The sequence below is a fragment of the Rhinolophus sinicus genome, linkage group LG05 (genome assembly GCF_036562045.2).
Source record: "Rhinolophus sinicus isolate RSC01 linkage group LG05, ASM3656204v1, whole genome shotgun sequence".
Lineage (NCBI taxonomy): Eukaryota > Metazoa > Chordata > Mammalia > Chiroptera > Rhinolophidae > Rhinolophus > Rhinolophus sinicus.
Window position 1 is genome coordinate 18,966,331 of NC_133755.1, and position 14,368 is coordinate 18,980,698.

The 14,368-nt window shown below is 36.0% G+C and overlaps 2 protein-coding genes across 5 annotated transcripts in view; both read left to right on the forward strand.

Moving 5' to 3' along the window:
* The window catches only part of PPP1CB (protein phosphatase 1 catalytic subunit beta), a 33,416-nt gene extending 30,454 nt beyond the window's left edge, over nucleotides 1-2,962 (forward strand). Inside the window, exon 9 of the mRNA XM_019735319.2 lies at nucleotides 1,173-2,962. Within this exon, the coding sequence (XP_019590878.1) occupies nucleotides 1,173-1,277 (105 nt within the window). The 3' untranslated portion in view covers nucleotides 1,278-2,962. The remainder of the gene's footprint in view (nucleotides 1-1,172) is intronic.
* A 2,879-nt stretch (nucleotides 2,963-5,841) lies between these two features.
* Nucleotides 5,842-14,368, forward strand: part of SPDYA (speedy/RINGO cell cycle regulator family member A) — a 30,045-nt gene continuing 21,518 nt past the window's right edge. Inside the window, exons 1-5 of one of the 4 annotated variants that reach the window (XM_074331836.1) lie at nucleotides 5,871-5,970; nucleotides 9,357-9,424; nucleotides 10,132-10,213; nucleotides 12,027-12,279; nucleotides 14,282-14,340. In XM_074331836.1, the coding sequence (XP_074187937.1) occupies nucleotides 9,390-9,424; nucleotides 10,132-10,213; nucleotides 12,027-12,279; nucleotides 14,282-14,340 (429 nt within the window). In that variant the 5' untranslated portion in view covers nucleotides 5,871-5,970; nucleotides 9,357-9,389. Of the gene's footprint in view, nucleotides 9,425-10,131; nucleotides 10,214-12,026; nucleotides 12,280-14,281; nucleotides 14,341-14,368 lie in introns of all 4 variants that reach the window. The other 3 variants (XM_074331835.1, XM_074331837.1, XM_019735365.2) reach the window with 3 other exon arrangements.

A 14,368-nucleotide genomic window follows, 5' to 3' on the forward strand; every position in this document is an offset into this window, starting at 1 on the left:
ATTATGTTAAAGTTCTGTTTACACCCAACAGAATAAATATAATTTTAAAAAGTAAGTAGTATTGGGGATGTGGAAAAATTGGAACCTTCTTAACATTTATGGTGGAAATGTACATTGATGGTAGAAATATATAATGATGCAGCTTCTTTGGAAAACAGTTAAACGTAGAGTTTCTGTATGACCTGGCAATTCTAATCCTAGGTATATACCCAAAAGAATTAAAATAGGTACTCAGTTACATGTATGTGCATATTCATAAACATTATAATAGCCAAAAGTGGAAACAAGCCAAATGTCTGTGAACTAAAGAATGAATAAACAAAACGTGGAATATCCATAATATGGCATATTATTTGGCAATTAAAAGTGATGAAGTATTGATACATGCTACAACACGAACCTCAAAAACAGTATCTCAGTGAAAGGAGCCAGTCACAAAACACCACATACTGTATGGTTTCATTTATATGAAATAGCCAGAAAAGACAAATCAATAGAGAAAGAAAGTAGACAAGTGGTTGCTTAGAGTTGAAAGGGGTTAGGAGAATAGAAAGTGGAAATGGGGAGTGATTACTTATGGGAACAAGGTTTCTTTTGGGGTGACAAATGTTCTAAGATTATAGCAGTGGTTGTACAACTCTATATACTAAAAATCATTGAATTGTACATTTTAAATGGGTGAATTTTATGGTGTGTGTGTGTGTGTGTGTGTGTGTGTGTGTGTGAGTGTGTGTGGCTGTTTTTTTAATAAAAAGATCTATGTACACAAAAAAATACAGTCTGAAGAGTTTGGCTAGTTACTCTCTATATAAATAGTGGCAGAATTATGATGAGAACCTAGGTCTTTTGACTCTTAAGCTAGAGGTTTTTTCCTCACCACAGAGATACACAAATTTGAAAAAAAATTTCCTTAAATTTAAGGATTGGGTAATTGCTAGGATTCATGTATTCAAGCTTTTGTTATCAATGGAATGACAAACAATAGCAATATTCAGACATTTGCACACTTTAAATGTGAGAAATGTTTGTGGAACTTTGTTGGTTTTTTTATATTTTTATTTCATTTTTACAATTTATGCCATTTATTGAAAAACCCTATTGTAACATTATGTAATTTTCTTAAACTCATTCACTTGAAAGAATAACATTGTTGATAAACTGTTTACTTTAAGATATTGAAACCATCTGAAAAGAAAGCTAAGTACCAGTATGGTGGACTGAATTCAGGACGTCCTGTCACTCCACCTCGAACAGCTAATCCACCGAAGAAAAGGTGAAGAAAGGAACTATGTAAAGAAACCATCCGATTTGTTAAGGACATGCTTCATAATATATAAGTGTGCACTGTAAAACCATCCAGCCATTTGACACCCTTTATGATGTCACACCTTTAACTTGAGGAGACGGGTAAAGGATCTTAAATTTTTTTTCTAATAGAAAGATGTGCTACACTGTATTGTAATAAGTATACTCTGTTATAATATTCAACAAAGTTAAATCCAAATTCAAAATTACCCATTAAAGTTACATCTTCACTTATCACAGTTTTTAAAGTTGAAAAGCATCCCAATTAAACTAGATGTGATAGTTAAACCAGATGAAAGCATGATGACCCATCTTGTGTAATGTGGTTTTAGTGTTGCTTGGTTGTTTAATTATTTGGGGCTTGTTTTGTTTTGTTTGTTTTCGCTAGGTTAATGGCAAATATTTTAAACTTTTTTCCCTAAACATTTTTAAAAGTGAAATGTGGGACAAGCTTTAAAGACATTCACCAACTATTATTTTCTCTTACTTACCTGTGTACCTGTTTGATCTAAAAAAACTTATGCCTCATTACCGTAAAAAGGAGTTTTAGAGATTGATGTTTTTAAAAATATGCAAACTGTCCTATCCAGTGATTTAATCAAACAGTTTGGGCAAACTTTACAGCTGATAGTGAATATTTTGCTTTATACAGAAATTGCCACTGATTTGGATTTGTGCACTCTAATTTTTAACTTATTGATGCTCTATTGTGCAGTCGCATTTCATTTAACTTTAAGATAAGGCTCATATAGTACTACCCAACTAGTTGGTAATGTGATTGATTATGTGGTACCTTGGCTTTAGGTTTTAATTCGCACGAAACACCTTTTGGCATGCTTAACTTTCCGATAACACCCTCACTTGCATTGGTTTTGTTTTTTGGGTTTTTGTTGTTGTTTGTTGTTTTCAGATCCACAAAACATGAGAATCCTTTTTTGACAAGCCTTAGAAAGCTGACGTTATCTCTTTTTTCCTCCCTATGTACGAAGGATGTATTTAAATGGTGGTCAGTGGGACATTTTGTCAACTGGGTATTGGGTGCTTAACTGTCTAATATTGCCATGTGAATGTTGTATACGATTATAAGGCTTATGTCACTAAAGATTTTTATTCTGATTTTTCATGATCCAAGTTCATATATTGTATAGACAATGCTTTGTAGTGAACTATAGTAGCAATAATTTCTGTACACGATCAAGGGTTTATTGCATTTCTTTTCCTGTTCTTTTTTTTTAAGGGTTAGTATTAACAAATGGCAAGAGTAGAAAAGTGAACATAAAGATTTTATAAGGAGAATTTAGAGGACACAGATTTGTGATTTTTGGATGCGATACTTTTGGATGTGATTCTAAAAGCTTTTATTGAGCATTGTCAAATTTGTAAGCTTCATAGGGATGGACATCATATTTATAATGCCCTTCTATATGTGCTACCATAGATGTGAAATTCTTGATCTTAATATTGTCTTTGAAAATGTTAAATTGAGAATTCTGTTAACTTACATTTTATGAATTGGTGTATTGTATACTGCAAGAGATTTGATTATCAGCACAGTGCAAAGTTCTTTCAAATGCATATGTCTTTTTTTCTAATTCCATTTTGTTTTAAAGCACATTTTAAATGTAGTTTTCTCATTTAGTAAAAGTTGTCTAATTGATATGAAGCCTGACTGGTTATTTTATTCCCTTTTTTTTCCCGTTTACAATGAGATTTAAACATTTTGTTCCAATAGACTTTTATGTCTTCAATATATATTAATTGATCCTTTTCTGAAGATGTTTATGTATTGCCTATGATGTATTAAGTTAGGTCACACAGGCTTTTATCTAATGATTTAAATATCTTCCTAATTGGAGTGTAAGTTGAGCAATTTCTGGTAGAATTTTTGATGTATTCTTAGTTACAGTAAAACAGGTCTAGAAACAGCCTTTGGCAGGAAACAGGGCAGTCTTTTATTAATCTTAGTATTAATCAAAACATTAATTTAGATCCAACTTACTGGGTTTTTATAATAATTTATCCAGGTCAATACTGTTTATGAAAAAATAGTCACTAATTAATATTGGTCACTAAATTTTAAAGGATGGAAATTTATCATGATTAAATTATTTAAGCAGTCTTAAAACCACTTTAACAGCTTCTTTTCATGTAGTGTGTTCATTAAAAATATTTACTTGGTAACATTGCTACTTGAAATAAATAAAACTTCATTTCTTAGGAGAAAAATATCCTGTAATTCTAGTGTCACTAATTTATATTGTTCTTCCTCTTATTTTTAATAATTTTCTATATTCAAATTTATCTTTAATCCAAATGTCATTTCATTCAAATTCATTAAAACACTAGGTAACTGATAACGTGACGGATCACATGGATTATTTGGATTAATTTTGTTTTGTTTTTTCAATTATAGTTGACACTCAATATTATATTAGTTTCAGTTGTACAGTGTAGTGGTTAAACATTTACATAATTTATGAAGTGATCCCCCAATAAGTCTAGTACCCACCTGGCACTATACATAGTTATTACAATATTATTGACTATATTCCCTGTACTGTACTTTACATCCCGCCCGCCCCATGACTATTTTGTAACTGCCAATTTGTACTTCTCAATCCCTTCACCTTTTTTACCCAGTCTCCCAACCCCCTCCCATCTGGTAAGCTTTAGTTTGTTCTCTGTATGTGAGTCTGTTTTGGTTTTTTTGTTGTTTATTTTGTTCTTTAGATTCCATACATAAGTGAGATCATACAATGTTTGTCTCTTTCTGACTTATTTCACTTAGCATAATACTTTCTAGGTCCATCCATGTTGTCGCACTGTTCTTAAATGGAAAGAATTGACTACAGTGGACTCCTTGCACTTGAAGCTTTAACATTCATTGTTTTAATTTTGCCCAGGGAAATTTTTTTTAAAAGATTTTATTGGGGAAGGGGAACAGGACTTGATTGGGGAACAGTGTGTACTTCCAGGACTTTTTTACAAGTCAAGTTGTTGACTGTCAGTCTTAGTTGTGGAGGGTGCTATTCAGCTTCAAGTTGTCCTTTCAGCCATCTGGGAGCTCAGCGGCAGCTCAGCTCAAGGTGCTGTGTTCAATCTTAGTTGCAGGGGGCGGAGCCCACCATCCCTTGTGGGACTCAAGGAGTTGAACCAGCAACCTTGTGGTTGAGAGCCCACTGGCCCATGTGGGAATCGAACCGGCAGCCTTCGGAGTTAGGAGCATGGAGCTCCAACCATCTGAGCCACCAGGCTGGCCCCTGCCCAGGGAGATTTTTAAATCATGATCAGCAAGACTGGTTTGTGCAAAATGTAGAGTCAAATACCAGGAAGAATTTTGAGGCTTGAAAGGTGCCTAATTGGAAGTGTTCAGAGGATATATATGCCTTTCAAAAAGATTCATCTGAAGAAAAGCCAGGAACATATTGAGATGTATCCCTTAATATAAAAGTGTCATATTGAACCAAGGAACTGAAATACAAGTTAAGGTACATTCCGTTGTCTCCTTGGCAACCATAACTTTTGAATTAAAATAATTTTTTTCTTTCACATCTTTATGCTAAAAATGTTTTTAGAGAAGGAAAATGGTCAAGCTTACTCTGCTCTTGCTACTCTGACCTAACTAATCCAGTCCCCTCTTCCTTGTGGATCCATCCCTGAATCAAAGCTGTGCCTGAGAAGACACGTAATAGCCTCACTATACCAGTGGCATCCACTTAGAAGTACTATGTCCCTTTTTGCTGGTAGAGTTCAGTGTGTTACAATTTCCTTAAACAGCTAAAAAGTGGTTAAAGGGATTTGAAAGTGACAGCATTCCTGGCAGAGTGAACAATGAATAAGACAAACTGATTCTATATAAGTATCCATGTAAAGTTTTATCATTATGCTCTTTTATAGTGTTTCTTCAACAAAAGTGAAATTTAGATAGTGTTAAAATTGGTCCAGCCACTTGAGTATTATGCAGTTATTAAAATTATAAAGGCTAGCAACATGAAAAAGGGCCATATGTTAACAAGGGAAAAAAGGTCATACATTATGTCATGCGAAAAAAATTTAAAAACTGAAAAATCCTTTTATTCAACATTTATTATGCACCTACTACATCCCAGGCACCTGGGCAAGTGTTAGGTTGAGGCCACAAAAAAGGTTCCTGTAGAAGAATTTACAGCTTAGAACAGATTTAACAGAATGTACATTACCCCTTCTGACGGAACCACAGTATTCACACCTGTTTTTAGTTTAAGTGGTCTCTTTCTCCGTTCATATAATTATTTTAACATAGGGCCTCTCCATCTAGCTGGAGGGAAGATAAATGGCTCTAATAACAAGCCTGACGTTAATAGGTGTCCAAGGGAAAGGGTTTACGTAGGAGACAAAAGGAGGTCTGGGTGGGTCGTGGCGTTTCGCTTTGCCTGGTCGGAGGTTGAGCAAGGTAGGATAACGGTAGATGCGCTGGAAGCCGTGTCCGCAGGCGAGGCGCGCGCAGCTTTGGGCCGGCCCCGCCCCCTGCGGTGGGCTTTGCGCGCTGATTGGCCCACGCCGGCCTCGCTCCCAATTGGCGGGAGGTCGAGGTGGAGCAACCTGCGGGCAACCGTCTGAGGCCCGGGTGCATCTGGGGGAGGCGGACTGTTCCCCCGACCCCTCTCACCAGCCCGATATTCGCAGGTACCTTCCTCCGGCGCCCCGGCTTCGGGCCTCGTCGGCGACTCCAGTTTCTGTTGTTCCTTCTCACACCTAGCCCCGCCGCCCACCGTGTGTGAGGCTGTGGCGGCGTCTCAGCCCCTTCCCCACACACTTCGGCCCGTGAGTCACCTCAGGTGGACTCGCAGCGACGGGAACACACTCTTGGAGCTGGGGTTTGGGAGACCGGCGGGGGCGGGAGGCGTGGAGGTCGGGCCCCCGGGCCGCTCGCGGCTGGCGAGCGCGAGAAAGACCGCGAGGCGCCTGCGGTGCTCGTAAAGCAGGGGCGGCGCCTCCCGTGGTCAGTGTGTGGGCGTCTCGTCGGCTCCTGGCTCCCGGGCCGAGCGGGTGGGGCCGGCTGCTGGGCTGGGGAGGGAAGGGGGCGACGGAGAGGGCGCGCGTCCCCGGTCCCCAGGTGCCCTGCCGCGGGCCCTCGTTGCTCCCCTACCTGCTGGGAAGACCGGGCCTGATGAGAGCGCGCCGCCCGCCTGTGGTCCCTCGGGGCTGAGGTTCGTGTGTTTTCATTGTCCAGCCTCTTTCTACCTTGTGTCACAGTAAACATCTTTTCGCCCAGGAGCGTCTGCCCCAGAATCTTGAGCTGCTGTATCTCAAAATTGACAAAATCCTTTTCTTAAGTTTTCGGTGCCACCAAAGGCCAACTAGCTTCAACTGAAAAAACAAACAAACATGAAAAAAAACGAATTTAACATTGAAAGACTGGTAAAACCCATGCTATATTAAAATTGAGATCCTGTCTATTCACAAATTTTATTCTCTGACATGAGCACATTTTAAAATACCTAAAATCTTTTAATTTTTTAACATTTAAGTTCTATTAGTTGAGGCGAAATTTGGCTGTGATGTTCAGACCCTTCCTTCCTTGAAAGACACATTTCCTGTAAAAAAAAGATACAGTAGTAGTGCTGCTACGTATTGAGTTTTTGCTAAGCATTCAGCACTAGGCTAGGCATTATCCATATACTTGTTCCTTTCCTCATTAATCCTACAAAATATGTATTAACAATGCCTAATAATAGATAATTTTTATTAAATACTATGTACCAGGCAGGTTCTTAAAAAGAAAAACAAACATAGGTACTTTTATTTCAATATCCTAAGTGGAACCTCTGGTCCCAGCATTTAAATAGCCTAAGGTCACAAAACTAGTGAGATTGAATCCGGTCTTAATCCAGGTCCGTTCTCCAGTATTTTAACATACTCTCAACTAGCTCTGCCCTTTTGGCTTCAGTCACACTTAAGAACCCTGTCTTTAAAAAAAAAAAAAAAAAAAAATCCTCATTTGACTGTTGGCCCTTCTAGCTGCTGTTCATTTTCTTCCTTCTAATTGTCATGTTTTCTAGCACATCACTCCTTTAATTCTGTTCAATCTAGTTTCCATTTATTCCCACCACTTCATTGAATTGTATTGCTTTATTCACCAGTGGGTTGTATTTCTAATCAGATTAAAATTTACTGAAACAATTGTGCCCTGTAATTTTATAAACACTGTAGGACTTAGCACTTGGCTGAGGCTAAAAGTGTTCTTTGACCATTAGGTGATTAAATTAGAAAAAAATAAACATCAAAATTGTAGAGATTTGATTATAGCCCCCAGCAAAGCTTCCAGCAAGTTTGCCAAAATATTTTTCCTAAATTTGCTGTATTGTTTTTCAATAATTAGATTCAGTGTTATGATAGAGAAAAATGCTGTAGTCATTTCAATAAGGACTCTTTTTTAAGAGTTATTTTAGCAAAAAGGTGATTAGCCCATCTTTCTTCTCCACAGCAATTGCTTATTTAGCCACTAAGTCATAATTTCTTGTGCACACTTATACTGCAAATACTAGAATTAAATTTTTATAAAGTGTAACCTTATAGCTGGGTTTATGTTTTTCTGGCAAGGTGACAGTAACATTGAACTGCTTACTATGTGTCAAATGTTCTACACATGATTTCATTTAATCTTTAATACAGTTCTTTAGTAGTTGAAAAATACGGGGCTTTGGTGTCAGACAGTCCTGGATTCAACTCCTAGCTTTTTCACTCACTAATCATGTGCCATGGGCAAATTTCTTAATTTCTCTAAGTCTCAAACTTCTCATCTCGAAAATAAGGATAAAATAATACCTACCTTATAGAGATGTTTTGAGAATTAAATGAGATAATGCATGTAAAACTTTTACCATAGTGTCTGGCACATATTAAGTGCTCAGTGTAAAGCTGCAGTTAAGGCTTACCTGCCTGCCCTGAATTGCCAATGGATATTAGATTTTTTTCATATAGGCAGATGAATCCCCAAACTACTACTTCTATTGTATGATTCTGTGAACCACCCCCCATCTTTATACTACCCCCAGAGAGAAGAAATTATTTCAGATGCCTGTAGATTAGCTGTTGTCTATTTACAAAAAAAAAAATCCCAGACAGTCTATTCAAGTATGAATTCTGGTACGGTTTTTTTGTGTTGGTGGAGTCCATGTAAGAATTCATTAAAGGGTTTTCCCATATGAGCATAGTTTCTTCTCGTTCCCCCTCCTTCCCTATCTCTTGCCCTTTCCTGAAATGGCCTATATTTTAATTTGTCTTTCATGCCTTTCCAAGTCCTGCTTGCTTATCAGAACTCTCATTCTCTTAGTATATCTAAGTGAAGAACAAAATTAAAAGCTACCATGTTTCCCCGAAAATAAGACCTAGCCGGACAATCAGCTCTAATGTGTCTTTTGGAGCAAAAATTAATATAAAACCCAGTCTTATTTTCCTATAAGACTGGGTAGAATAGAATAGAATAGAATAGAATAGAATAGAATAGAATAGAATACCAGGTCTTATTTTACTATAAGACTGGATATCATATAGTATAATATAATATAATACCAAGTCATATTAATGTTTGCTCCAAAAAACTCATTAGAGCTGATTGTCTGGCTAGGTCTTATTTTCGGGGAAACGGTACCTCAAATTAGAGTTTGACCAAGAACATAGCATTGATAGCTCCTCTCCTTAAGTGTCTTTTCCATACCTTTCCTGCCAATGTTTGCTTATTAACGTCAATGAATCTTTATTTGGAGAATTTCAGACATTTCCTTCTCTTTCTGTTTCCCATTTTATATGAAGTATCCCAACACTTACATCAGGATTTAGTGGAATAGTGTAAAGCTGTGAGGATGATGTTTATCTTTTGATAGAGAGAAAATTTGCATTTCATGACATGATGTATCCATGGTTGTTTTAATATAACACTATTTTAAGTTACTTAACATTGAGTAAAACTTATCTCCTGGAAGATATGCCACAGTTATCCTATATTCTGGTACATTCCGCCTCAGCACTCCAATTTGAAAAGCCTGACTATTTAGTTTTTTTTCATCTAGATTGTAAGGCTGCTCTTAAACATTGAGAAAAAGATGCAGATGAGGCCTCCAGCTGTCTCCCAGATGAGGTGGGTAGGAAAGAGCAGAAAGTTCTTACACAAGTCTCAAGGCTCAGTTTGTCACCCCTCTCTTTTTCTGTGGAGTTTGTTGCACCCCTACCTCCGTAATTGCCTTTGGTTTGGTTGGACCTTAACCATGTAGGAAGAAACATGGGGGTGGGGGAGGGGTGAAGAAAAAGGAAACAAAATAGAGAAGAAGCAATTATAGAATCAATTGAATATAGTTTTCTCTGCCTAGTTCTTCATAATCTAGCCCAAAGCTGTCTAATACGGTAACCACTAGCCACATGTGGCTATTGAGCACTTGAAATGCAGCTAGTGCAACTGAAGAATTGAAGTTTTAATCTAAAATTAAATACTGAAGGATGTGAAATATTTTTTCTGTACACACTCCTTCGTTGTTTTGGTAGAGCTACATTTCATTTTAACTGTTGGAAATTTAGCATCCAAATGGAGAGATACTGTAAGTGTAAATACACACAAGATTTCAGACTTAGTATGAAATAAAAGGAATGTAAAATATTTCAATTTTTATGTTGATTACATGTTAAAATGATATTTTGGATATACTAAGTTACATAAAATATATTACTAAATTAACTTGTTTATTTGAACTTTTTAAATGTGGCCTTAAAATACAGAATTATATATGTGGCTCACATTGTGTTGGATCTAGCCCCACTACATCCAATCTTATTTTCCATTCCTTCCTTCAGCAGGGAAGTTTCTGAGGGTCAGGAAGGAGAATCTGTACCTAACTCCTTGAACACCAAGGGAGGCATGGCTGCTTGGGTCACTGTGAGTTATGGATTCAGAGGTTCTAATTAGGGCTTTAGAGTAGTTTCCTGCTTTGCCTATTTCTACCTCCATTTCTTATTACCTTATAAATGCTTTGAACACAAAAGTAATACTAACTGTAGTAATTATATGAACTAATTACCACCAAACATGGTAGTTATTTGTGTATTGTTAAATATTGATGGATTAACTTTGTTTCAGATTTTGTTAGATTGTAACACTGTACATTCATGTACACTTACTTATAATCAGACACTCAAATAACATGGTCATACACTCACAACTTTAAATATTAGAGTGATCAATTTATAAGAATCCCTTAAAGTACATATTCTATATATCTCTTTGCTGGAATTGTTTTTAACTTTCCAATAAATACCAATAAATGCTATTGAATAAGTGAATTTTGTAACATCAAGGAATTTACCAGGAAGAAAAAATATATTTTGTGTGTGTGGAGGGGTTGCTTTTTAATATAATACTTGATATTGATCATAATTAAGCTCTGGGAATAGTTGGCCTTGTTCTATAAAAAATTTGAGGTGGCATATAACAACCATATGATAAAATCATGTCAATACAAGCAGAATAAAAAAATTATCAGGAAAAAAGGATATCACAAATAGATTGTATGAGGTATGATCAAACTATACGGTGAATATTTAAATTAAAAAGTTATTACAGTAAACGACATATTGCCATTAATTCCCCTCAAAACACCCCCCCTCGCTTTGAACACACTTAACCCATCGTTCTTGCCACTTTCTGAAGCAGTTCTGGAAGTCCTCTTTTGTGAGTGTCTTTAGTTGCACTGTCGTGGCTGCCTCTTTGTCCTGAATCATTTTGACTTGGGGGACGAACCAGAAGTTGCATGGTGCCAGATCCGCTGAATAAGGTGGATGAGGACACACTGTAATGTTTTTATTTGACAAATTGCCGTACCAGAAGCGATGTGTGACATGGAGTGTTGTCAGGATGTAGGATGATTTATGACACACTTTAAAACACCTCCCAACCATAGCTCACACAGAACTTACACCAAACAAGTTGAAACTTGTCACACACTGTTACTAAGTTTTGACATGCCACTTCCCTTACTTAAGATCGCTGCCTTTCCTTTGGATGGCACTCGGCAACAGCATTTACTGTAATCCGTGTCACACATCGCTTCTGGTGCAGCAATTTCTGTCAAATAAAAACATTACAGTGTGTCCTCATCCACCTTATTCACTGGACCTGGCACTGTGCGACTGCTGGCTCTTCCCCAAAGTCAAAATGACCAGGAAAGGTAAACATTTTGAATCGATTCAGGACATCGAGGCAGCCACAACAGTACAACTAAAGTCACTCATGAAAGAGGACTTCCAGAACCGCTTCAGAAAGTGGCAAGAACGATGGGAAGCGAGGGGGAGTATTTTGAGGGGGATTAATGGCAATGTGTCTTTTACTGTATTAATTTTTTGTAAATATAAACATTCACTGTATTTCTTAGTCACACCTCATAAATTCAGCATAGTTTCCATAATTAATTTTCAGATTTGGTTTTGAGTTTCCTCATAGTCAAAGCAAAATGGTACACAGGACCTTATTTCTTGGAAAGGGGAGGTATATATCTGTTACCCATAGGACACATAACATTTCCTGGCAGTGAATTCTAAAAGCACTTTCTCATGTGAGTCACTGTCATAAATAACATTTTAGTAGTGAGTTCAGTAACATTTCATATGACTGCATCTGGTGGTGTCATCCAGTTAGTTGTTTTTATGTAAAAATGAGTAAGTATGATAAATAATTGTATGTTTTATTTTTACAGGAATCTTGGGAAACCAAAATGAGGCATAATCAGCTGTATTGTGAGACACCACCTACTGTCACTGTTTATGTAAAATCAGGGTCAAGTAGGTCACATCAGCCTAAAAAAACCATTAATCTGAAGCGTCCTATTTTTAAAGATGTTTGGCCAGCATCTGAAAAAAATGCACATAATAGCAACAAGTCTAAACGCCCCAAAGGACCCTGTCTAGTTATACAGCGTCAGGAAATGACTGCTTTCTTTAAATTATTTGGTAGGTTTAAAATACTGTAATAGTGGTAATTAGAAAGTACTTAAAAATGAGACAATGTAAAGATCTATTTTATCATTTTTATAATAATCAAAGAGGATGCTGTGATTTTCTGTCAAATTTCTCATCAACCAAATTTATTTTTGTTTTACTTAGTCTTTTTTTTAATGTTGGGTTTGTTTATTTTTATTGCTTTTGGATTAGAAATTCAGACTCATCTTGCTTCTAGACTGTTTAAATCCAGGTCAAATGTAAATTCTGAGCAAGTCAAGTTCATCGCAAGAGTTTAATGTAAAATTAAAGTAAAATACTTTGTGAAATCTCAGCAGAGGCAACTGGCCCAGTTTGAGGAGTTTCCCAAGGCTTTCAGTGCTAAAACTGAGCAAACTGGGAAGGTTAGTCAACATAGAGAAATTTCAGTATTGTATCTGGGGAATATTAAAAATTAACTATGCTTTATCATCATAGTCATATAATAAAATTGAGTTTGAGTTTGTTCAGATCACAAGATAGTGAGTGCTACTTTGATGATAAATTTCTTAAAAATCACCAAAAATAAACTTCTTTATAGTACTTCTGGCCAAGGAGGAGAAGGGATTTTTTATTTTTATTTTTTAATTTTTTTTTTGAAGTAAGGTAGACAGATTAGAATAAAGGGTAGGATAGACAGATCCTGGTAAGTAGGTGTGGGAATGAATCAAGTCAAGTAAGATACCACAATTTGTATATCTAGGTAACAAGCTTCCTTTTTTTATAGAGAAAGGCAGATGCAGGTAAGAGGAGAGAGTTGGGGACAAGAATATTTGCCCTTTGAAAGGATAGAAATTTTAAAAAATGAGGGCAAACTGGTTAAGATTTAAAGAAAAGCAAAATAAGAAGATGAGATAAGAAGAAAAAACGTAAGTAATGTAAGTAGAAAAATGTAGAACTATGAGGATGTACCCAGTCAGGATCTAGAATGATGTTAGTTTCCCTCTCTCTTTATTAAAACAAAACTATTACCCACAAACTTTTTTATTATTCATAACCTGAGAAGAGAAAAGACCTGACTACCGTTTTAGGTAATTTAAGAAATAGAACTGAAATTAAGACAAATTAATTATTCTCAGAAAATCAGTACTTATTTTTGGAACTTTTCATATATTTGACTATACTGATGATATTTCTAGGATGTGAGAATTAATATGAAGAAGTTGTGCTTTGTTACTTAAAATGAAAGAGGTAAATGGAAAAAAGCAGATTTTTCTCAGATTATATTCTGCAATTATCCATGTATTTTTGGGTTATATATTTTAGCCATTTAAAATTAAAATAAGTGTTTTTTACCTTTCTGGATGTTATTCTTTTAACAGTATTTTTCTTTGTTGATCTTTTTGTCACAATCTCAGTTTCTCCAAAATTAAATGTTAATTACAAGTAACGAAAGAATTATGAATCTTCTTTATATAGGCATTTTCATGTGTATTTGAATAATAGATAATTGGACAGAGATAAATAGGAAAAGAGAAGAAGGATCCAAAACTAAAAATACCCTGGGATCTAAAAGGAGAAAGAAGTAGAAAAATATAAAATGTATTTAGAAAACAGAGTATTCATTAGTCATTATTGCTTAAAGACTGAGTTCTCTTTTATCAGATTCCCTTTCCACCTATTAAAGATTGATTTTGGAAAGTAACAAAGAGCTAATCAAGAGTTACCCAAGACATATTCCTCAAAGAGCTATTGTGATATTCAGTAAATCAAACACTTCTCCCATTCCCCCTACAGTCTGAGCTATAGATTAGGGCAAATCAGACGGGAAGATGAAGAATAAAGCAGTAGCTTTTGTATAGTGCTTGCAATGGTAAATAAACCAAAGAACTGAAAACTATGCCTTAGACAACACTGTTTCAGCCATTTGTGTTTGATTTCGCAGCATCATTTATAATCTCCATATGTAGAAATTAATTCTTCAAAGGAAACATTCTATCTTTAAAATATAAGTTATAGCTATTTTTTATTGTAGATGATGATTTAATTCAAGATTTCTTATGGATGGACTGCTGCTGTAAAATTGCAGACAAGGTAAATTTGGTAACAGTGTAATTATTAA